Raw genomic sequence first — 24,719 nt, 5'->3', positions numbered from 1 at the left:
CCCATGGCCATGGAGTCAACACATGTGAGCTCTTTCTGCCTTGTGCTTGAAGCAGGACTGGCCTTCTTTGGTATAAAGAAGTCCCTGGATTTCTTAGAAATTGTGTTAAAACAGGCCTTAAGAAAGAGATAGCTAGTTGACTGCTAATAAGGGTAGATACACCCTCAAGTGTCTATTTAGAAAACTGGAGTTGACTTTATTTGCAATCTATCTGGTAGAATGGGTCATACACAGCTCCCCAAAATACACATTGATAAGGTTTTTTTTTTTTTCTTCTTACAGAATGTTTTCTCCAAGTTCATAATTACCTATTTTTTCGTTTCTTTATTTTTAAAGTATATCTTTATTACTAATACTTCCCAAGCTAACAGATTATTTTTATTTTTTTTTACATCTTTATTGGAGTATAATTGCTTTACAATGGTGTGTTAGTTTCTGCTTTATAACAAAGTGAATCAGTTATACATATACATATGTCCCCAAATCTCTTCCCTCTTGCGTCTCCCTCCCTCCCACCCTCACTATCCCACCCCTATTGATAAGGTTTTAGTGAGAGGCCATTATAAAGATGGTAAGGAGGCTGAGGAGGAGGAATAGTAAAACAGATACAACATTCGGACAGATTTTGTTTTAATTTGCCAACTTAACACAGGACTCGTGTATGCGTAGCACTAATTCACTGACAGCAATATTTGGAGGCCTAGTTAAACTCATTATGGCTCCATAGCGAAATAAATTTTTTCTTCAACAGAATTCAGATCTCTGTACCTGAACTACAGGAATCCAAACTAGGGGTAAAAAGTCTTAAAATTAGATTACAATTGTAGATTTCAAAAAAAAAAATATATATATATATATATATAACTAGAAATAATATGACAGAGTAAATAATAGGTTGAATCAGCATTATTTTAGAGAAAGGAAGTTTTGCATTTTGAAAAAGTAGAGCACGGATGTTAATTTCCTGAAACAGTTAAATAAGGGCTGACATTTGGATGAATTCTCTGGGATTTAGTGATGATGGCGTGTTGGCAGTGGTGGCCATGTTGATCACCACTGCTGTGAAAATAATATGCCAAAGTACGCAGTCCTTTCATTTTTGTAAAAGTATACTTTACTTGGTTGTAAAATAAAGAATATTCAATGTTCTTAAGATTAAATATCTGAATATTGCTTCTGAAGGAGCAGCTGTCACCTTAAATCTAAAGTCTAGTTTGTTTACTGGCTGCATTTTATATCCTTTTGAAAATGACACAAAATGGCAATAAAGTCATCGTAAGTATTCTACAGGGGAATATAAACGCCCTTTGGTTACAATGCATGTATCTTTATACATAATTCCAGTTTATTTTCCCTGGAATTATGTTAAATATGTAAAAAGCCGTTTCTCATAAAGGTAAAAATGCTAGATGTTTCTGAGTTGTAATTTAACATTAGTGTCAAGATTGTTTCAGAAAACAAGCTAGTGGTACTCTTTCATGCCTTTTAAGTGTCACTCGGCATACTATATGTGATTTTGCACGTAAAATCAACTTATATGCTTTTATGTCAATGTTTTATTAAATGTAAATGTGATTAAAATAATTTATAGGATACAAATATGTAAAAATAATTGACACTAAGCAACTGGTTTTTACATTGTTTAATCATATTATTATTAAATAATTGTTTCAGGTCATTATAGAAGAACTTGTTCCATAAACTGAAAAGGAAAAAACTACCTCTGTATCTATGGATTCTTAGAAGAAATCAATTCATTTGTAGATAGTTCTTAATATTGACACAATTACAAAATGCACCAAAATATTTTCATGATATTTCTGTATATAAATAGAAGGAAAAACCATTATGTTAAGGGTTTTGTGGCTTATTTTGCTTTGTTCATGAGTGAATTATCTTTGACTTTTTAAGAAATCAGTGTTAGGCAGCCTTGTCAAATGGAATCAAGATAAAAATCACTGATGAGTAGTATCATGGCATATTCTGAAATGCTCAAGCACTGACTGTTGGATGCATGGATTTAAAATATATTTCAAATAAAAGGTACAAACTTCCAGTTGTAAGATAAATAAATACTAGAGATAAAATGTAGAGCATGGTGACTATAGTAAACACTGCTGTGTGACATACAAGAAAGTTGTTAAGAGAGTCGATCCTAAGAGCTCTCATCACAAAGAGAATTTTGTTATTTTCATTTTATTGTATCTATATGAGATGATGAACATTGAACCTATTACGTTAATCATTTCACAATACACGTAAATCAAACCACAATGTTTTTATACCTTAAGTTTATGCAGTGATGTATGTCAATCATTCCTTAAAAAAAACCGGGAAAAAATAGATGTATTTATAATGCAAAAAACTCAAAAATTTTCCAAGTTTATAGTAACTTAAGATTAAGGAATAAAAAGAAGCATAAAAATATTTTTCACATTTAGAGGGTCACCTTTCAAGTTATGGTTTCCAAATTCCAATTCAATAAGAAAAAAATATACAGAAGTAAAAGTGAACATATTTTTACTCAACATAAAACATTCATTATTTATTGACTGCAATAAAGATTTAATTTTTCACCTCTATAATTTTTATATTAGATATTTAACCATATGTTTCAGTTAGTATGTCAAGGCTTATTTTTTAAACTGCTTCTTTATACTTAATATACCTTTTAAAACATTTCCTATGACTTAGAATCCCAAGAACTTTTTCTTCTCCAATATATCCTATGAATATGTATTATTTCTGATAGACATATAAACGCAATAATAGAACAGATCTTTTCTACAACTTTCATAAGTTCAATTATTTGGAGAGTCAAAGGAAATCTAAGATGCTGAAAATTATTTTATGAGTAAATATTTTCAAAAATATGTATGTGATTATTCTTTTTCTTATATATGCAAATAAAAAATATGGTCTATAAAAACAGGAACTACCAATGAATAATTGTCTCAAATTACAAGTACAAATGAAGTATGGAGAAATTTAATATTTACAAGATTGAACAAGAGAAGTTATTTTAGAAAAGACCTGCAGTAACTCTAAAATGTTTCTTAAAATCACATCTTAATACGTAATAAGTACAATCAAAGTAGTTCTTCTTGATTTTCTAAAGAAACCAAACATAGTTTTACTAAAATTAATTTAGTCACTAACAGTTATTTTTTGACCCATGAAAATAGGTCAAATAATAAAATAGCTTTTTAGAAGTAAATAGCACATTTTCTGAAAATGTGTCTGAAATCTGTTGTATTTATTTTAAAATTATAGTGTGCTAATTTTTAAAAAAACTATGCTATTTTCTTCTTACAGGTTACCAGTTATATATATAAATAATAAAGTAAGCCTGCCGTGAGAACCATCTAGCTTAGTTTTGTGAAAAGCAAACCATGTCATAGCAAGTCACACTGACCTAATTATTATAGACAAATAAAATCACTTATTTTGACACATACATATGGGAATAATAATTTTGTCAAGTAATTTTAAAATAGAGATAAATCCCTGTATATACTTAATATATATTTAAATGATTAGTACATGTGTCTATTTTAAGACTTTTCATGGTAGTATGATAAGAGAATGTCTTATAAGTGCCATTATATTCTAATATTAGCCTGAAAATTGAATTCTTCTTTGCTTTTGCGTTCTGTTTTTTTATAATATGTTGTTTAAAATGGGGTCTACGTTGTTTTAGATAGATGACTGTAGAGGGACAACAGAATGATGTCCCTCTACAGTTTACTGCAACAGTCAATCATTCTTAGGGAAAAGAGGTGGCAAAGTAATATCAGGAACTTATTTTTTAAAGATCAATAGAAGTGGCAGCTGTTAAGTTTGAATTTGAAAACCAAAAATAAAAGACAATCCTGTCCTTGACATTTTTAGCAATATTTTATGCAAAGCCATAAGTACTGCTATTACTACTTCATATTAATGTATATTTTCAATAGTGTCATGAAAGCAATCGTGCCCCAAATGTGCCCCAAAGATTTACTGCACCTTCTCATGCAGGTGTTGTGCACAAAATATAAAGTTTTCTAAACTTGGGAAATGAAAGTGGGACTTTCTTCTCTTTGCAAAAATGAGTTAATTTTAATATTTTCTTTAGGCCAGCGTAAAACTACGCACCATGAGAAACACAGGGATGGCTTTGCCCCTTCCCATGAACAATGACTTTCAACAAATGGAAAAACTGGATGGAGGATTTCCCAACAATTTACATGTTTAATGAATAATTTCTGTAGACCCAGAGTTTTCAGTATTTTCCTATTGATTTCCCTTCCACATTTTTGTGTATTTCTCTCTCTCTCTCACACACACACAGCAAATCAGTCATTGTAGCAGATGGATATGGGAATTTCCAATAACAATAAATAGTCTTTTCTGGAAGATGTTACAATAGAAGAGTTAAAACTGAAAACTCTCAGTTATTTGTATTCTGTTTTGCCACGCAAGTCATTGATTCAAGGACAGAATACGATTCTTCCCTCCATTTACTCAAAGCTTCATGCAGGCTTGCAAGATAAAACTTCCTCTGCTGCCTTCTCGCGGAGGGTCAAACAAGTGAGGGTCAGCCCCTCTGCACCTGCTCTTCCCACCGGTGGTCACTCAACTCCATGAGTGGGAGAAGAATCCGGAGTTGAATCAAACCCATCTCATCATAAATTGTGGTTCCGTGTTTTGTTTTCACCTTTCTTCTCCTGCTGCTTTTTCTATCAGCAGAGCACTTAATAAAACCACTAATTGGTTAATCTGTTATTTAGGCAAGTATTAATATTCTCATTTTGCAGACAAGGAATCAGGCCTCCTGCTGTGTATCCCCTGGCCCTGGGTAAGGAGCCCTTCAGATGGGAGATTCAAAGTAGGTGAGCCCGTTCTCCTGAGGCTGAGAGATTCGCCGGAAGCCGCTCGGCGGGGCCTCACAGAGCCTCTGTTAGATCGCTGAGCTCCTGACTCCCACTCCTCTGCTCAGACCACCAGGCGACACCGCCTCTAATGACAAAGAAACCCTTTTCCCATTCCGCCCCCAACGAATGCTCCAAGGGCTTTCTTAATTGCGATGGATACCCTGGGATCCGGAAGCTTATTTGTGACTTGATGAGTCTGCACCAGTCTTGCCTGGGTTTCTAGGTTTTGTGGCACTAAAAACTTTAGAATAACTTTGTACTTACAAAAAAAAAAAAAAAAAAAACCTCAAGCTACGGAACGGAGACAAAGCATTACAGGTACACACCACTGTATATAAAATAGATAACCAACAAGGACCTACTGTACAGCACAGGGGAACTCTACTCGATATTTTGTAATAACCTATATGGGAAAAGAATCTGAAAAAGAATAGATATGTGTATGTATATATATATAACTGAATCACTGCTGTACGTGAAATTAACACGATATACTGTAAATCAACTATACTTCAATATAAAGTTAATTCATGAATTAATTTAAAAAGTATTCCTCTGCGGAGAGTCCATGGCATTGCCCAGCCTCAGAGGGGTTGACAAAAAGATAATTCAAGAGAGGCCCTCACCTCCTGACAGACCAATGACCATCTCGGACAAGCGTGGAGGGGATTTTATTTTTTAAGTTAAATATGTACACCACTATAAGATCTGTGTCATCTTGGTCACGGGCCCAGATGAAAAAAAAGTGGTGAACATAAATCCATAGGAAAGATAGTTTGTAATATAACTTCTATTTCAACCTGATGGAATCTGACCTTTTCAGTGCAGAAATCATACTGTTCCAAAAACCATGGCTTTTCACAAAAAAATGAAAAACTTGAAGATAACGTGCTTCGAAACTCAAATTGCTAAGGTTTTCTTGAGAAAAAAAAAAAAGAAAGAAAAGGTTAACACGTGACCTATCTTTCATATCAGAATTAGGAGAGACTTAGAAATCACTGTCGTCACAAACTGTAGCTGTGTTAGATGCAGAAGGAGCTCAGAACACTAGGTACTCTGTTTTACAACCACCATAAAACCTCTGAGAATAGAGTTCAGGTTATAAAGGTGAAGCAAAATTTCACCCATTTTTGTTTCATGTTTATTGCCAGATCTAATTTGTAAATATTAAATTAGGTCTAGAGGCAGCTACCTGTTTCTTCCCCTATCAGAATAGCCCATCAGAATACAGCATGGATCTTACAGGTATCTCTAGACGGATCTGAGTCATTTCCTTAGCATAGGTGCCCTCAATTCGCATAATATAGGTGTTAGTGGAAAAGGTCTCATGGCGCATAATTACCCATCAAGTAGCATAATTTGGCATCCAGAAATTCAATGCAACTTAATAGATTTCCTTGAGCAACAGCTTTGTGCCTAGTACAGAGATAAGGACTTCAAAGGTAGGAGTTAACTCTAATCCAAGTAGATGACTACTTAGAAACTACAATTTTCGAAGTTGAATAGATGTTTCTTCAGTCCGGAAAGTATAATCTATCTAGGTGCTGTTGTTGGAAATTTCTTTACCATGCATACATCTTTGGGAAAGATAATACATGAATTTCACTTCTCACTGAAGCTGCAAAAGATCAGTCTCAAATCCATTCCAATTTCAGGTTTTATAGCTCAGAAAGCCAGTGATAGATGAGACTGTGCCCGTTAGGGGTCAGGAGAGATATAAAAGAAAGTAGGAAGATTGTTGAATAGGCTGAAAGAAAACCTGCCTAGTCTTCAATATGCTCTGGGACTGGTATGATTTGACGGTTCCTGTCCTCTGGGACACACAGTTTAATACTGGAAACAAGTTTAGAAAGGCTAATGAATAAAATCTAGTACTCCTAAAAAAGTGTCAGCGAAGGTGCAAAGAGGCTAGGTCCCTTCAAAATGGATTTCATAGAGGACAAAGCAGGTAACATAAAGCACAAAGAAATAAGTGGGTAGGCTTTAGACTCGGACTGCAGAGGGAGTGAGACCCCGTGCCTTTGCTGAGATCTGAAAAAAGGGGGAACGCTGGTTTAGTATTTGTTAGTATCTCTGTTGGGAACAGGCTTAGAGGGGTCCAGACACACTTCCACCGTCATATAATCCAACAGTGTGGAAAACACAGGCAACCAAAACCAGATGGGTCAATAACACCTCCTGCCCCACCTCTCAATCCTTCTAGAACCTACCTTATTTTATTTTTAGCATAATGTTACTACGTTTGAAAAAAAAGTTGAATGAATTTAATTGTGCATGAGCCACAATACTTTGAACTGTTTATTGTGCCCTTTTAAAAAAGAACTAAAATATGTTGTCAATGTTATCTCATTCATCTGTCCCAAATACCTGTGAGGCAGGTAGTATAAGTATTTATAACCCAGTTGTACAGATAAGGATATAGGCAGAGGAGTGGGAAATGACTAAACCAAGGTCCTAGCGCACGTGCAGGAGTGAGTGAATTAAAGCCCTGATGATTGCTTTGCTTATGAGAACAGGTCACCTTGAACCTCAGCTTCCCAGTTGGACCCAAGGACTACAAGCTGCAAGATGTTTTGCAGCAGAAGGGCAGATATCCCTGGCATCCTGGCTTCTCCAGTTTGTTCAGCTCATGGTGTGCATACGTATTTAAGCACACGCTTATGTAAATTTAAAAAAAATTAAGTCGTGGCAGTTTTGTCCCACAAAGAGGTTTCTAAAGCAAATGTTGCCAAAGTCTGAAAAAGATCATACACAGAAGTGCCAATACCAGCCCGTGACCCAAGCCCGCAAAGAATTACGTGGGATATAGTCCTCATCCGCCTACCTGCTGCTTTGCTACAATATACACAATCCCCTCTTATATCAGGGAGAAGGGAGGTGAAATGATGGGGACCCTTGTCTAGCACATCTCTGCTTCTCTGAGTAGAGAGCCCACGAGAATCACTCAAGTACCGAACTCCGTCATGGGCTGGTTTTGTAGAAAGGGGAAACACCCTATCTGCAAGGCGGAGCTCTAAACAATTAAAAATTTCTTCAAGGTTATATTCAAAGGGACTTTTATGAAGACACACTTTCATCAACTTCATAACAGAAACAGCAATAGCTAAATTCCACAGAGAAAGTGTGATGCGAACAGAAAGATTCTTACTCTGCAAATTCTTAACAACGTAGTATTGTGCCACTGCAAAGTGAGTTTCATGCCACCAAGACCAGGAAATTGAATGTGATACGTATCTAAATTCTCCTTCTCCTCCATCCTTCATTCCCACCAAATAAAGGGAAATAACACTCTTTCTGACTTCATTATTCAACAGCACTTGTGAGGCTAATGGGAGCCTCAGGTTTCAACATGCCCTGAAGTTTGGATTCTGAGACTTTGAGGCAATGTAAGAGATTTTTTTTTAACAAACTCAGCTCACCTAAAGACTTTGACATTTTAGGAGGAAACATGACTTTAGGATCTTTGCCAAATACTACTCTAAAAAGTTTTTAAAGATTTAGGGAATGGAGGCTTTCCTTTATTTTTTAAGATTTACCTCATGGAAAAAATATGAAATTACACCATCTCATTCATTTTGTGTGAGATCATTTAAGCAAAGAGCTGTGTACTTTCCTGTGGCATCGAAGTATCTATGGACTCAGATATTTCTTCTTCATCAATCTGCTGATGTTTCCAAATATTGACTGAGTCAAAGTTATTGCAGGCAGAATCCTGAATTATTTCACGTGATTTTTTTCCTGCCTTTCTTCCAATAGCTCAGAAACATTTTCTTTTCTTACGCGGTACTTTCGTTTCTTTAGGAAAACACTAAAATACATCTTCACGTCCTCTATGGTACTAGAAGCATCAGTTATGATATGTTTGCAAAGTAGTTTTGAAGCCTTTGAAATCAAGTATAAACACACTCACATTCACGCACTACGACATACACAGCATTTGCATTAAAATATTTTCATATATACTCACCTCAACAATGGCACCATTAGGGAGCCTAAGAAAATGGCGGTACAGCTCTTGGAACCCACTGGGATAAACAGTGTACACAGCTATATGAGAAGTAACATCTCCTGGACCAAGTGCAGACACAGAAGTTTCATTTTGCTGTTGGAGGTCACAGCTGGAGATGCCGGACTGGACGCCATGGCTTTTCCAGATATAATCATACACTGCCACCTAGTGAGACACAGAGGCCCCCCACCCCACCCCCCAGCCCCAGAAAAGACGAGAAAAAAATTAATTAACTTCTGGCAAGAGCATAACCAATTTTAAATGATTCTGCAATAAATCTGAAAGTCTCTGCCATCTGCAGTGCCTGTACTCCATTCCATGCATATTTTTATGACATATATCTAAATAGTGAAGGAAGACAAATCCCCGGTGTGTGCTCCGTAAAGTTAATTCTACACAGATGAAGCTGTAATTGGCTCCCATATTAACCCGGAGTAGGAAGATCAAGCAGGCTGCGGCAATGACAGTGTTGATTAAAAAAAAAAAAATGCTTACGAATGGTTTTATGAATGAGTGTTTGTGCTTTCCCATCCAAAATAAATCTTTGCTCTTTTTTGCTTCTTCATAGTGTGCTAAGTGCTAAGTCTCTGGCAACGCCAAAACAGGGGGCAAGATAAATTAAAGATACATTTTACCGAAGTGCACAGGGCAGGACTTTTGCGTACTTTATGTGTTTACCTACTATTTTTTCTTTGTGACAATTCCATTGTTTAATACAACACACCTTGTGGGGACTTCAGTAACATTAACTGAAATATGAATGAGTTCAAAAAACACTGTTCTATTGCTTGTCTAAAATATTGGCAATGAAAGATTAGATTATACCGCTGTAAAGATTTTTTTGAGGCTGATAAAACTTCTAGTCTCTAGATACCTTTGTTATCTTTTCCTGCAACTGCTGAGCTACAGAAATGTTTTCTAAAATGTTCAGTTTCCATAGTCACATACTCCAGTCATTTAAGAGGTAAGTAAAGGAAAGTATTCAGTTGATTTCTTTCTTCACTGGCTCTTTCTGAGTCAGAAGGCATTTATCTATTGTGGCAGAAAGTCCATGTCAAGCACATTCTCCAAAGTTAACTCCTTCTAAGATAATTTACAAGTACATTGAATCCTCAATAATACGGAAAGTTTAAGTAATGTGATAGAAAGTTCTGGCCAATTATTATTTAATTCAAGTCTATAATTGACAATAAACTCTCAAGATTCTAGCTAGTGATTTTTTTTTCTTTGAAAATAAAAAGGTAAGATTAAAATCTGGATGAACAGGTAAAGAAGCGATAAATGTCTTGAAATAGCTTGAATGAGAGAAAAGATTAAAGTTGGATACAATTAAAAACAGGCATTTATCGAGAACCCGTTCTACGTTAGGTTTTGAGAAAATATAAACTTCGGGAACTAACAATCTACCAGGAATCCACAATAAGAGATTGGGAGCTTCCCTGGTGGCGCAGTGGTTGAGAGTCTGCCTGCCAATGCAGGGGACACGGGTTCGAGCCCTGGTCTGGGAGGATCCCACATGCCGCGGAGCAACTGGGCCCGTGAGCCACAACTACTGAGCCTGAGCGTCTGGAGCCTGTGCTCCGCAACAAGAGAGGCCACGATAATGAGAGGCCCGCGCACCGCGATGAGGAGGGTCCCCCACTTGCCGCAACTAGAGAAAGCCCTCGCACAGAAATGAAGACCCAACACAGCCAAAAATAAATTAATTAATTAAAAAAAAAAAAGAGATCGGCATACATTTAACTTAAAGCAAGTTTGATTGTGATGAGTGCACAGAAGCAACCTTACCGAGGAGGCGAGGCTTGATTTGGGTCTCAAAACCTTAGTGGGATTTCAATAGGTATGAAAAGGGCCATGGGTGTGTCCAGCACTGAGATGCAAAAGTGCATGGCGGGCTCAAGGGCCAATCCACGGTCCAGTGGATTTGACTGAAGGAGAGGTGTGAACACCAGGATGTGAGCCTAGAAACATCATTTGTACCGTGAAGATGCAGGATACTCTACTAAGGTATTTGTAATGTAATCCATAGAGGGGAGAAGTTATTGGAGGTTTCTGGGCAGAAGACAGGCTTGATTTGACTTGTATTTTAGAGTAATAGGGCTAAAGGCAGAATGCCAGGTAGACCAGAGGATGACAGATTGGAGACCATCTCACCAAAAGTAGATGATGAGACCCTGCATTTGGGCAGTGACAGTTGGACTGGAGACAGAGTCAATGATTTCTTTTTCTGAGAGAGAATCATCAGAGTTTGGTTGCTAGCTAGATGTGAGCTTTGAGTGACAGAGACACCCCAAAGGTGACAACAGGTGCAACACACCACTGCAGTGAGACCATAGCAAGCAGGCAGGACAGGTTTGAAGACAGCATTGACTCCATCTAAAGAAAGAACGTATTAAGCTATGTCAAAACTGTGGGAGCAACGATGGGGACATGAATCCATTTATGTAATTAATTTTTAATCTGCATGGTCACCTGGTGAGGGTGTTTAGCAACACCACAACATCCTCAGGTAAAATCAGGAGGTGGATGATGGCAGGCTGCTCCTTCGGGCCCCTCACGAAGTCTGTGCTTGGAGCCAGGATCAGAGCTGAAGGCTCCTGGCTGCACACGCAGCTCCAGCCCAGGTATTACACGTGTCTCTGATGTCTCCCGGCCTTTGGATGTAAAAGGATAAACTTCAGGCAAAGCAGAGCAAAAGAAATGAGATGAGAATAAGCATGCCATGTCCTGGAGAACCATGGGATTTCCGCTCATTCTACGAAGGGTTTGGTGGGGTGAAAGTTAGCTGGGAGCCTTGGTGGATGGGAGCCTCTCTGTCTTGGAAATTCAGTATAAAACAAACCCATGTTGCACCCCTGGACAGCACCTGCCTGCTAAAGGGCTATGAAGATGTCTACATTTGTCTGAAAAGGAGTAACTCTTGCTTTGGAAGATGATTCCTTTCAGAAGGTAAGTGACCTTGAAAATGTGGGCAGTAGACTATGCAGAGTAGATTTTTAGAAATAATTCTTGTTTTCTTTGATATGCATGTCCTTCTTCCTCTCCTTTTCAACCATCTCTAATCCGAGGAAAGAGAGGAGTGAATTGCCTTCTACCCAGAGACATCCTTGACTGACCAGGGTCTAGGAAGAAAAGGGGTGGGTAGACTAGAAAGTAAATCAGCATTATTGAGTGGCAGGTCTGAAGGTAGGCAGTTCACACACACACACGCACGCATGCACGCACGCACACGCACGCTTTTTGTTTGTTTGCTTATGTTGCAACTCTGTCACGTTGGTATTACTATTCCCATTTTATAGACAAGGAAACTGAGCCTCAGAAATGTTAAATAACTTGCCCAAAGACACAGCTATATGATTATATTATTTACTAATAAATAATCCTACTCCTCCACCTCCGATTTCCCCACAAGCTTTTCTTACTCTCCTCCCTGGTGATTTAGGAACAAAAAAGCAGAGTAGCTCCCTTGCCCCTTCCTTCTCATTTTTTTATATCCAGGCCATCCCTAGGAAGCACCCACATCCTCTGCCGGTCCATAGTCAAGTTTTAACAAGAGCAGGCCTCTTCCGAGAACGACTTTGCCTTCCAGCTCCTTCCGTATGGGGTGATGAGTTACCAAGCCCACTTGGCTGCTAATCTAGTGACACGTCGTCCAAACAGCTTTACTAGTCATGAGGCTGGCATTTTTATTTCCTTTAGTCTGGCTCCTATGTTTACTTAATTTTTCTCAAATCAATCAGGTGGGGCAAAGAGGCATACATCTCATAGTAGCCCCTTGAGACCCCAAAAGTAATCAGGCAGCTCTGATATTTGAACCCAAATTGGTCTGACTCTAAAGCCAATGTACTTTTTTTTTTTTTAAGATTTTTTTGACATGGACCATTTTTAAAGCCTTTATTGAATTTGTTACAATATTGCTTCTGTTTTATGTTTCGGTTTTTTGGCCCCAAGGCATGTGGGATCTTAGCTCCCTGATCAGGGATCAAACCCACACCCCCTGCATTGGAAGGCGAAGTCTTAACCACTGGACCGCCAAGCAAGTCCCAAAAGCCAATGTACTTTTGATTACACCACATGGTAATGTGTTTGATCACATAGTACACTACTATCTTTGTGTGTTAGTGTGTGGCTGCAGAATGGGACTGTGTCTAAACATGACTCTAGAGGCTGAATTTTCCCTCTGTGAAGTGCTCATGTGAAAGAATCTACGGGAAGATTTTTCTGTCCTTGGTCTGTGCAGGAACCTTGCAAACATCCTTCTTGACTCAAAAGGGGTACAGTGTCATTCGTCATAGAAAACCAAAATAGAGGCCGCATCTAAATTACTGCAGCCATTTAGTTCTATTAATATCCCATGGAATGTTCTCAATCTTCTTTGAATTGGAGATTAACTAGAAAAAAAACTGATGTTTTTCTCCCCCTTTTTTTTGGACCATAAAGTTCTAATACTAAGGCAATTGTGGTCATTTCCAGAATTTCTAGCTAGCAGTCCTTAAGATAAGATAATCAAACACCTGTTCACAAGGCATGTGGACCAAGTTAAACCCTATTATTTGTGCTTTATGAGTACACACCTTTTAGAAGAGGAAAAGGGAGAGTGACCGATAAAACCTCACTAGAAATGGTTAAGAATCTGCACCAGATGTTCACCCTTAAGAGAATATTTTCAGTTACCTGCTGATCTAGGGAGTGTTCTCCCATTGGCCACGAACACATCCCGCCCTCCGGGTAATTGCTTTATATTCTGACTTACAACCAAAGACAGCCTGAAGCATTTGGGGATGCTTAGCTTTGAAACCTTCTTAAAATCCTCCCTAGGGTTAAGAAAGTAGGGCAAGGTAAAAAAAAAAAAAAAAAAAAAAAAAAGAAAGAAAAAAAGAAGCAGAACATGGATGTTTTAAAACAGGAACTAAACCTGAAGAGAGGTAGCTCAGAGGATGGACGCAGAGGTGAGATGTGATGAAGAAATCACTATTTGATTTTTCTTAAGTCCTTTGGCTCATTTCTAAATAATCTAAGTGGGTGGACATGATTCTCTGCAACTCTGTTCTCCTGACTTTTAACTCTATTTCTTTAAAACTAGTTGTTGAGTAACGAGCTCTTCAGCAAACTGGCCGGATATTTGATCACCAAGCTAAATGTCACCTGTAAGATTTCCCGTTTAATTTTATTTCAGGCAATCTGCACAGAGGAAGGGAAAGTTTTGTTAAGGCGAATACTAGACAACCTAGACATTCTTGCCTAAAGTAGGTGAGAGATAAAAAGAAGGAAGCAGGATGTGATTTTTCTAGAAAGTGCATTTTCTAAAGATGCCTTTGTCTTCCATTTCCTAATGAGTAACGGTTAAACTATTTGGCAGCCTAACTAATATCCATGGAAAATTGGAGTTCACTAAGTATTTCTGCAAAATGATAGGCCAGTAGACGCTTACTGTGCCCTACAGAATCTGAAGTTAGCTCCACAAGTGAAGTCTCCTGTCATCTGAAATCTCTTTCATTAAACCAATCAAATCTGTCCCTTCATTTCCATGAGAGCCCAGGGTAAGTTAACAAATCTTTTGAGACAAGTGAGTCGAGAGACTACATGTGGGGCGAATCTGAGCAGCTTAGCTGACCTGGGTCTGGAGGCACAATAGCACGGAAGAACCCACCAAATGCCAGACCCGCAAACAGGAATTCTTAAATGAGATTCATCGTTCAGCAGAAAAACAAGTTAAGGGCGCTAATTCAGTGGTAGTCAAACAGGCCGGAACAGGTTCAAATGCTGCATGTTTCACAACAGAGCTTAATTAAAACAGGATTGTGAGGCTCTTAACTGCATTATAATAGTTCAGCATAAAATTAGGTCTAATGTGAATGTCCTTATAGTGGATTTGTTTATGTTATTATAATTACACAGTGGTACATAGATTTACTGCATACATACATTTTTTAACAGCTCTTGGGTGGATTTCTTTTCTTTCCTCACTCGAATTTGCACTTTATTTCCAAGTGTGGAAAGTCTGCAAGGGGGAACCAGGGTCAGGAAATTAGGTCATACTGGGTGACCCAGTTGGTCTCCTGTGTATTTGAAGCTCAGAACTCCAAATAAGTTGTGCCTTGATGATCGTGATTTTATTCACCAGCTCTTTAGGAGAGAACACGTGGTTAAAAAAACTGGGTCTCGGTAAAATGGGCATCTTACCCATAAATGCTGTGTTTTGTCTTAGAAAACAATGCCTTCCTTTAGAATGAATGAATGCAAAGGCGTGACTAAGATTGTGTCTGTAGTTCTACAATGTCACATATTCCAGTGTAAATTTTAAAAAAGTCAAAATTTCAAAGATTTGTGTCTAGTACAAAATGGTAACTCCTCTCCCCAGGAAGGAAAAGACACAGCAGGAGTTGGTTTCCCAGATAGTAAAAATGGAGCCTTTTCCTTGACCTATCCATAGTTTCTACTGTTTGGACAAAGACATAGCTGGCTCACATAAGAATCTAACCTATGACCTTGACTTAGATATGAAAACCTTGGATAACATCAGAAGTTTTGGAAGCATGTACATATTTGATAGTGTTTTCAATTTTCCTCTAGATATTTTAATTTTCACGGCAGCCTATGTATATCAGCAATTCTGCACAATTCTTCATTTTGTGTGTTGCCTTGAAATAAAAGGGCAAAAAATTAATAGAAGATTACCAACAGATAAATTAGTTAAGTAAAACGATTATGCCTTGATGTTTTTTTCTTTAACGTAGCCATTAGGAGTATCGGACAAGCACTTAAGTAAATTTGAACCAGTTTGAAGAAAGGTAATAAACTGTTACGTTGCCAAAAAGCCATACTTCCAAACAAAATTACCTGTGCTTAATTCAGATAGAAATAATGCCATTTGGGGAAAGCTAACATATAGCCATATGTGTTTGTATACACATTATAGAGTGTTTTGTTATCTTGAATATCTCTAATTTTGGTAACCTCAACAGCTTGTATCTGTTACCAGAAATGTGTGTTTTTCATATCACCACTGCACAATTCTTAAGAAACATAGTAGGAAACCGCAAAGAACTTGACTTCTGGTTATGACACTTTTCAAAGCTCCTGGCAATAGAAATAAATGCAAGAAAAAGATGTAGGTTGTTTTATGTAAGTAGGCAGTCACAGGTCTTTAGCTGTATCCCCGAGGTTTTCGCTTGTGGACATGTATGCACACGTTAATACTATTAGCAATGCAGCTGCGTATGAACAAGCTATGGATATGTTTCAGAGTAAGTGGAAGCATAGCGCACCCTGCCTCTGCCACTTCCTGTCTCGTCACCCTGCCTGGGAAGCACGGGCTACTCACATGAAGAGCGGACCACGAGGGTGAAACACTGCACCACACATCTGAGATGACAGCAAGGAAAAAGGTTAGGAAGACAACGAGACTTCTCTGCTCTAGCCACCCACTGCTCCTTGAGATAAGGCCTACAGGTGGTGAATTCATTGTTTAAATGTAAAATAGTCATAATGACGTGGCCAGCAGTATTTTCCACTTATATACTCCACTCTATACACACACACACACAAAATTTTAATTTTAAAGTCAGATTGTGTAACACATATAAATCAAGACCAGAGAATTTCACAATATACTCAGATTTTTAAAAGAGCCTCTTTTCTTCTCCTGAATTCCAGAAAGAAAGAAAAGAAAAGAAAAAAAAAAAGACACCATGAATTTGGAGGTTATCTATCTATTTGCTCTAATATTGTAGTCCCTGGTCGGACAGAACTGAAGAAAAATAATTGGACTGACTTAGTTCAGACAACAAGTTTTAGTCCAACTATCAGAAGGAAAGATATCTGACTACATTTTTTTTTTCCTTTACAGGTAGTGGGCTTGCAATGTGGTGCATAGCTCTGGTTAAAGTTTACTCAAATCCATTAAAGCCAGTAAGCCACTAAATCAGTAGTAAAATGAACTTCAAATGTCTACCAATATAAAGATCACTTGAACTTTTAAAAAAAATTTATTCAACCACACCTCTACTTCTGCTTTGATGTGAAAGGCAGTGAAGCAGAAGACGTTTCCTTTCTGTCAGAGAATTTTTCATCTAAAAGTCACCACCACGCTGGTGACTAATACTTGGTTCTTAGCTCATCCTTTGCTTTAATTTTCTCTAATGACAGAGAAATAACAAAGGGTAAGACAAACAGAAATTTGGGGAGGGGGGATGGTTGTCTTTATGTGTATGTATGTGTGTTTGTGTTTGACCTTACTTTCAGGATAAATTACCCCAAAACTTTGTTGCCCAAATATTTTTGTGTTACCTAAAATGAACAACACTATATGAATTGTAATGTCTTTACACGCTAGACAAATTTATTCCAAAAACTAAGTTAAGTTGTGTAAATTGGCTGAAAATCTAGGAGGGAGAATTGGTAACAGCAAAAGTGAACTTACAAACATCGAGCATGGCCCTACGCGAGCTTTCGCAATAGAACTTGCGTGAGTCTTCCCAGCCACCTATTGGGCTCACTCCCTTCCTTTAAGGTGCTACTCAAGTGTCACCTTAACTATGGGGTCTTTCTTGGCCCTCTAATGTGGAATAGTATCTCCACACTTAGCCATACCGTATGCCTTATTTTCATGGTAACACTATAAGTGTTACTTCCAACCCTACACACTGTATATTTCCTTGTTTGTGTCTGTCTTTCTGCACACAAATGGAAGCTTCATAAGGACAGGGAATAGGGTCTGACTCATAAGAGGCACTAAATGGATATTTGTTGAAAGAATAAATAAATGAATTATGTGATTTAAATGGATTCAATATTAAAGAATAGATGTATATGTATAACTGAATCACTTTGCTGTACACCTGAAACTAACACAACATTGTTAATCAACTATACTCCATGGCTTCCCTGGTGGCGCAGTGGTTGAGAATCTGCCTGCTAATGCAGGGGACACGGGTTCGAGCCCTGGTCTGGGAGGATCCCACATGCCGCGGAGCAACTAGGCCTGTGAGCCACAACTACTGAGCCTGCGCGTCTGGAGCCTGTGCTCCCCAACAAGAGAGGCCGCTATAATGAAGAGGCCCACGCACCGCGATGAAGAGTGGCCCCCGCTTGCCACAACTAGAGAAAGCCCTCGCACAGAAATGAAGACCCAACACAGCCAAAAATAAATATAAAAATAAATAAATAAGATTACTATTTAAAAAAAAAAAAAAAAAAGAACTGTCAGCTTCCTGAGTTTAAAAAAAAAAACAAAACTATACTCCAGTATAAAATAAAAAGTTTAAAAACAAAATAAAAAATGGATAAATAAATACAAATTTAAAAAAATAAATGGATTCAATATTGAAGGCAATCTGGGTTTTGTTTTGTTTTGTTTTTGTCACATGTATCTTTGAAGCTACTGAAATTGATTCATTTTTGCCAACTGCAAAATTGATGTGTGAGACAACTGCTCTTCTATGTCAGTTTTCTAACAACATAAGGCCATTCCTTCAGAAGCGTCAGGGAGGTGAACTCTCTACCAACTTTCCACAATGCAAGTTTGAACTCCCTATTTCTTAATTTATTGAAGTTTGTTCAGCTGCTGTCTTATCACATCACTCCACCTACTCCACCCACAAGCCAAAGATTGCCCATGTCATAACTCTCCTGGAATAATACCCCTTTGCACACATATAAAACCTTTACTCCAGGAGTTAGAATGCATTATACAATAATTAACTGCCTCATTAAACAGCCCTACAAGTAAGAAAGTATTATTTTGACTTTATAGATGATAAATGTGAAATAAAGGAAATAAAAATTACATCCCTACCTTTTATAAGAGTACTGAAGTGACAAGGAAAGATGAACTAAGTCCAAGTCCGTCTTCAGGCAAAGAGTTGATAGGGTTGTTAATGGTTTAATGGCAACAAGAGATTGCATTTAATTTAATACCTCCCTCTTATAGGAACAGGGATTATTTCCTGGTTATTTTTCAAGACTATTAAAAAATCAGTATGTATCATTTGTGCTTTAAAACTAGGTTCTTTTTCATTATTCAAAACCTTTTTGAGTCACTCATTCAAACTAGATGCTGCGAGATAGACAGGATAAAATATATTTTCTTGGCCTCTATGAAACTTAGAATTTAGTAGGAAAAGTGAGAACAGATGCAATTAACTATAATTTAAAACTAGTAAGTTTTAAATGCCCTAGGAGGAAGTAAAAATTGTAAGGGGTTTGAAGAGGGATAAATCAAGTCTGGGAGTGATGAAAATAGATGGATCATGCGGGATACCTCCCCTGCACGGAGACTTAGAAGGGTGAGAAAAGGCCACACATGTGAAGATATATATATACATGTATATATATATATACATGTATATATATATGTATATATATATATATACACACACATTTTTTTTTTTTTTTGCCAACGTTGGGGGAAGATGTGGAATGTTTTTTTTTTTAATTTATTTATTTATTTTTATTTTTGGCTGTGTTGGGTCTTCATTTCTGTACGAGGGCTTTCTCTAGTTGCGGCAAGCGGGGGCCACTCTTCATGGCGGTGCGCGGGCCTCTCACTATCGCGGCCTCTCTTGTTGGGGAGCACAGGCTCCAGACGCGCAGGCTCAGTAGTTGTGGCTCACGGGCCTAGTTGCTCCGCGGCACGTGGGATCCTCCCAGACCAGGGCTCGAACCCGTGTCCCCTGCATTAGCAGGCAGATTCTCAACCGCTGCGCCACAAGGGAAGCCCAGATAGATATTTTTTATTTGAAAAATAAAAAGATGGGAGAATTTTGTGTTCATCTTTTAGCCAAATTCTAGTTTGTTGACTTTCAGCGTGTCTAGGTTTCCAGCGTGTTAATTTCAGTTTCCCAATTTCACTGTCACATTTGAACATTAGATCTTACCCTTTTCTTGAATATGGTCCTCCCTTTGAGCCTGAAATTTCCAGAGCAGAATAAAGAAAGAGGAAAAATAGCATATAGAAAATTGATCACAGCAGTAACTATTTTGGGAAAGATTAATTAAGAATAAGAATTATAAAAAATACTTATTTAGGACTCATTATGTAAAAGCCTCTGTTCAAAGCACATTCATTCATTAGTTCATTCATTCAACCATTCACTCAGAACCTATTTTCTGAAATCCTACTTTGCGCCAGAGGATTATGGAAACACAGACTGGAACCAAAGAGACAAAACCCTTGCTCTACTTAAGCTGGCATTTTACTGGAGGAAAACAGACAACAAATAACTAAATATATCATAAGTGCTATGGAGAAAAAGGAAACAGGGCAGGGGATCAATTGGCAGTGGGTGAAGTTGGGGAGGATAAAGGGCTATTTCATTGCTATTTTACTTAGAGTTTTTATTTTATTCATGGAAAGCCTTTCAGGGAAGGAGACAGTTGAATAAATGTCTGAATAAAGTGAGGATATGAATCGTGTATATAATGGGGAGAGCAGCACAATTAGAGGAGGGAACAGCTAGTGCCATGGCTTTGAGGGGAGTCCACTTGCTTATGTTCAAGAAAAAGCAAAGAGACCAAAAGAACTGAAACAAAGTGAGCAAGGGGAGAAATAGAAAAGATCAGAACAGGGGCAACTGGAGGGAGGAGCTGAGCATGGAGGGGTGTGTTGACCACTGAGGAGTAGGGCTTCTTCTCTGAATGAACTGGGAAACCATTGAACATTTTTGAATAGAGGAGTAACATATAAGACATTATTAAAGGAATCACTCAGGCTGATGTTGAGGGATAAACTGGGGATGGGGACAATGTTATGGCTTGAATTGTGTCTCCCTGAAAGATATTGAAGGCTTAATTCACCTTTATTTGGGAATTAAGTCTTTGCAGTTGGTCACGTTAAGATGACTCAATAGGGTGGCCCTAATCCAGTATGACTGTGTCTGTAGAAAAAGGGGAAATTTGGACATGGAGACAAACATGCACAAAGAGAATGCCATGTGAACATGAAGGCAGAGATTGGGGGTGATGCATCTAAAAGCCAAGATTGCCAGCAGACCACAAGAAGCTAGGAGGGAATCATGGAACAGATTTTTCCTCATAGCCATCAGAAGGAATCAACCCTGCCAACACCTTGACCTTGGACTTTGAGCATCCAAAATTGTCAGATGATGAGTTTCTGATTTTTTAAACCACGCAGTTTGTGGCACTTTGTAATAGTAACCCTTAACTCTTAACCCTTAACAGGCAACTTACAACTTAAAATACACAGTGTCTGAAACACAATACACCAAAAAATAAACAAACAGAAAAAGATGGAATCAAGGAAAACAAGAGTCAATAAAAGCTAACCTTGAGATGGTCTAGATATTAGATTCAGAAAACAAAGACTTGAAAGCCTCTATTGTAACAATGTTTAAAGAACTAAAAAAAAAAGTTAAAAATTAAAGAAAAATATGGTCTAATGAGTGGACTAATAAAGAATCTCAGCAAAGAAATGAAAACTAAAAAAAAAAAAAAAAAAAAAAACCCTAAGTGGAAATTCTAGAAATGAAAAGTATGATAACTATAATGAAAAATTTAGGAGATTGGTTCAAGATGGCAGAGTAGAAGGACATGAGCTCACTCCCTCTTGTGAGAGCACCAGAATCACAACTAACTGCTGAACAATCATTAACAGGAAGACACTGGAACTCACCAAAAATGATGCCCCACATCCAAAGACAAAGGAGAAGCCGCAATGAGATGGTAGGGGGGGCACAATCACAAAAAAAATCAAACCCCATAACCACTGGGTGGGTGACTCACAAATTGGAGAACACTTATACCACAGAAGTCCCCCACTGGAGTGAAGGTTATGAGCCCCAAGTCAGGCTTCCCAACTTGGAGGTCCAGCAACAGGAGGAGGAATTCCTAGAGAATCAGACTTTGAAGGCTAGCAGAATTTGATTGCAGGACTTTGACAGGACTGGGGGAAACAGAGACTCCACTCTTGGGGGGCACACACAAAGTACTGTGTGCATCAGGACCCAGGGGAAGGAGCAGTGACCCCATAAGAGACTGAACCAAATCTACCTGCTAGTGTTGGAGGGTCTCCTGCAGAGGCGGGGGTTGGCTGTGGCTCACCGTGGGGACAAGGACACTGGCAGCAGAAGTTCTGGGAAGTGCTCCTTGGGTGAGCCCTCCCATACTCTGCCATTAGCCCCACCAAAGAGCCAGGTAGGCTCCAGTGCTGGGTTGCCTCAGGCCAAACAACCTACAGGGAGGAAACCCAGCCCCACCCATCAGCAGACAAGCAGATTAAAGTTTTACTGAGCTCTGCCCACCAGAGCAACACCCAGTTCTACCCACCACTGGTCCCTCCCATCAGGAAGTTTGCACAAGCCTCTTAGATAGCCTCATCCACCAGAGGGCAGACAGCAGAAGCAAGAAGAACTACAATTCTGCAGCCTGTGGAACGAAAATCACATTCACAGAGAGATAGACAAAATGAAAAGGCAGAGGACTATGTACCAGATGAAGGAACAAGATAAAACCCCAGAAAAACAACTAAAAGAAGTGAAGATAGGCAACCTTCCAGAAAAAGAATTCAGAATAATGACAGTGAAGATGATCCAGGACCTCAGAAAAAGAATGGAGGCAAAAACAGAGAAGATGCAAGAAATGTTTAATGAAGACCTGGAAGAATTAAAAAACCCCTAGAAGAATTAAAGAACAAACAAATAGAGATGAACAATACAATAACTGAAATGTAAAATACTCTAGAAGGAATCAAGAGTAGAATAACTGAGGCAGAAGAGTGGATAAGTGACCTGGAGGACAGAATGGTGGAATTAACTGCCATGGAACAGAATAAAGAAAAAAGAATGAAAAGAAATGAAGGCAGCCTAAGAGACCTCTGGGACAACATTAAACGTACCAACATTTGCATTATAGGGGTCCCAGAAGGAGAAGAGAGAGAGAAAGGACCCGAGAAAATATTTGAAGAGATTATAGTCAAAAACTTCCCTAACATGGGAAAGGAAATAGCCACCCAAGTCCAAATGACAATGAAAATACAATGATCCAAAACCTACAGGATGCAACAAAAGCAGTTCTAAGAGGGAAGTTATTAGCAATATAATCCTACCTTAAGAAACAAGAAAAATCTCAAGCAAACAATGTAACCTTACACCTAAAGGAACTAGAGAAAGAAGAACAGACAAAACCCAAAGTTAGTAGGAGGAAAGAAATCATAAAGATCAGAGCAGAAATAAATGAAATAGAAACAAAGGAAACAATAGCAAAGATCAATAAAACTGAAAGCTGGTTCTTTGAAGAGATAAACAAAATTGATACACCTTTAGCCAGACTCATCAAGAAAAAGAGGGAGAGGACCAAATCAATAAAATTAGAAATGAAAAAAGAGAAGTTACAATGGACACCGCAGAAATACAAAGCATCCTAAGAGACTACTAAAAGCAACTCTATGCCAATAAAATGGACAACCTGGGAAAAATGGACAAATTTTTAGAAAGGTATAACCTTCCAAGACTGAACCAGGAAGAAATAGAAAATATTAACAGACCAATCACAAGTAATGAAATTGAAACTGTGATTAAAAATCTTCCAACAAACAAAAGTCCAGGGCCAGATGGCTTCACAGGTGAATTTTATCAAACATTTAGAGAAGAGCTAACACCCATCCTTCTCAAACTCTTCCAAAAAATTGCAGAGGAAGGAATACTCCTAAACTCATTCTATGAGGCCGCCATCACACTGATCCCAAAACCAGACAGAGATACTACAAAAAAAGAAAATTACAGACCAATATCACTGATGAATATAGATGCAAAAATCCTCAACAAAATACTAGCAAACAGAATCCAACAACACGTTAGAAGGATCATACACCATGGTCAAGTGGGATTTATCCCAGGGATGCAGAGATTCTTCAATATACTCAAATCAATCAATGTGGTACACCATATTAACAAATTGAAGAATAAAAACCATATGATCATCTCGATAGATGCAGAAAAAGCTTTTGACAAAATTCAACACTGATTTGTGATAAAAACTCTCCAGAAAGTAGGCATAGAGGGAACCTACCTTACCATAATAAAGGCCATATACGACAAACCCACAACAAACATCATTCTCAATGGTGAAAAACTGAAAGCATTTCCTCTAAGACAAGGAACAAGATAAGGATGTCCACTCTTGCCACTATCATTCAACATAGTTTTGGAAGTCCTAGCCATGGCAATCAAAGAAGAAAAAGAAATAAAAGGAAATTGGAAACGAAGAAGTAAAACTGTCACTGTTTGCACATGACATGATCCTATACATAGAGAATCCTAAAGATGCCACCAGAAGACTACTGGAGCTAATCAGTGAATTTGGTAAAGTAGCAGGATACAAAATAAACGCACGGAAATCTCTTGCATTCCTATACACTAACAATGAAAGATCAGAAAGAGAAATTAAGGAAACAATCCCATTCACCATTGCAACAAAAAGAATAAAATACTTAGGAATAAACCTACTGAAGGAGGTAAAAGACCTGTACTTAGAAAACTATAAGACACTGATGAAAGAAATTAAAGATGATACCAACAGGTGGAGAGATATACCATGTCCTTGGATTGGAAGAATCAATATTGGGAAAATGACTATACTACCCAAAGCAATCTACAGATTCAATGCAATCCCTATCAAATTACCAGTGGCATTTTTTACAGAACTAGGACAAAGAAATCTTAAAATTTGTATGGAAACACAAAAGACCCCAAAGAGCCAAAGCAGTCTTGAGGGAAAAAAACGGAGCTGGAGGAATCAGACTCCCTGACTTCAGACTATACTACAAACCTACAGTAATCAAG

At 38.0% G+C, this 24,719-nt stretch overlaps 1 protein-coding gene across 1 annotated transcript in view; it reads right to left on the bottom strand.

Moving 5' to 3' along the window:
- Window positions 1-24,719, bottom strand: part of LOC137774129 (uncharacterized) — a gene marked incomplete at its 5' end in the record, with an annotated part of 281,651 nt that overhangs the window by 3,663 nt on the left and 253,269 nt on the right. The window contains 1 exon segment of the mRNA XM_068559236.1: window positions 8,881-9,087. Within this exon segment, the coding sequence (XP_068415337.1) occupies window positions 8,881-9,087 (207 nt within the window).

Source organism: Eschrichtius robustus, chromosome 12 (assembly GCF_028021215.1).
Source record: "Eschrichtius robustus isolate mEscRob2 chromosome 12, mEscRob2.pri, whole genome shotgun sequence".
NCBI classification, from domain to species: Eukaryota; Metazoa; Chordata; class Mammalia; order Artiodactyla; family Eschrichtiidae; genus Eschrichtius; species Eschrichtius robustus.
The sequence above is the reverse complement of the archived record's forward strand: the minus strand, read 5'-3'. Positions and strand labels throughout refer to the sequence as shown.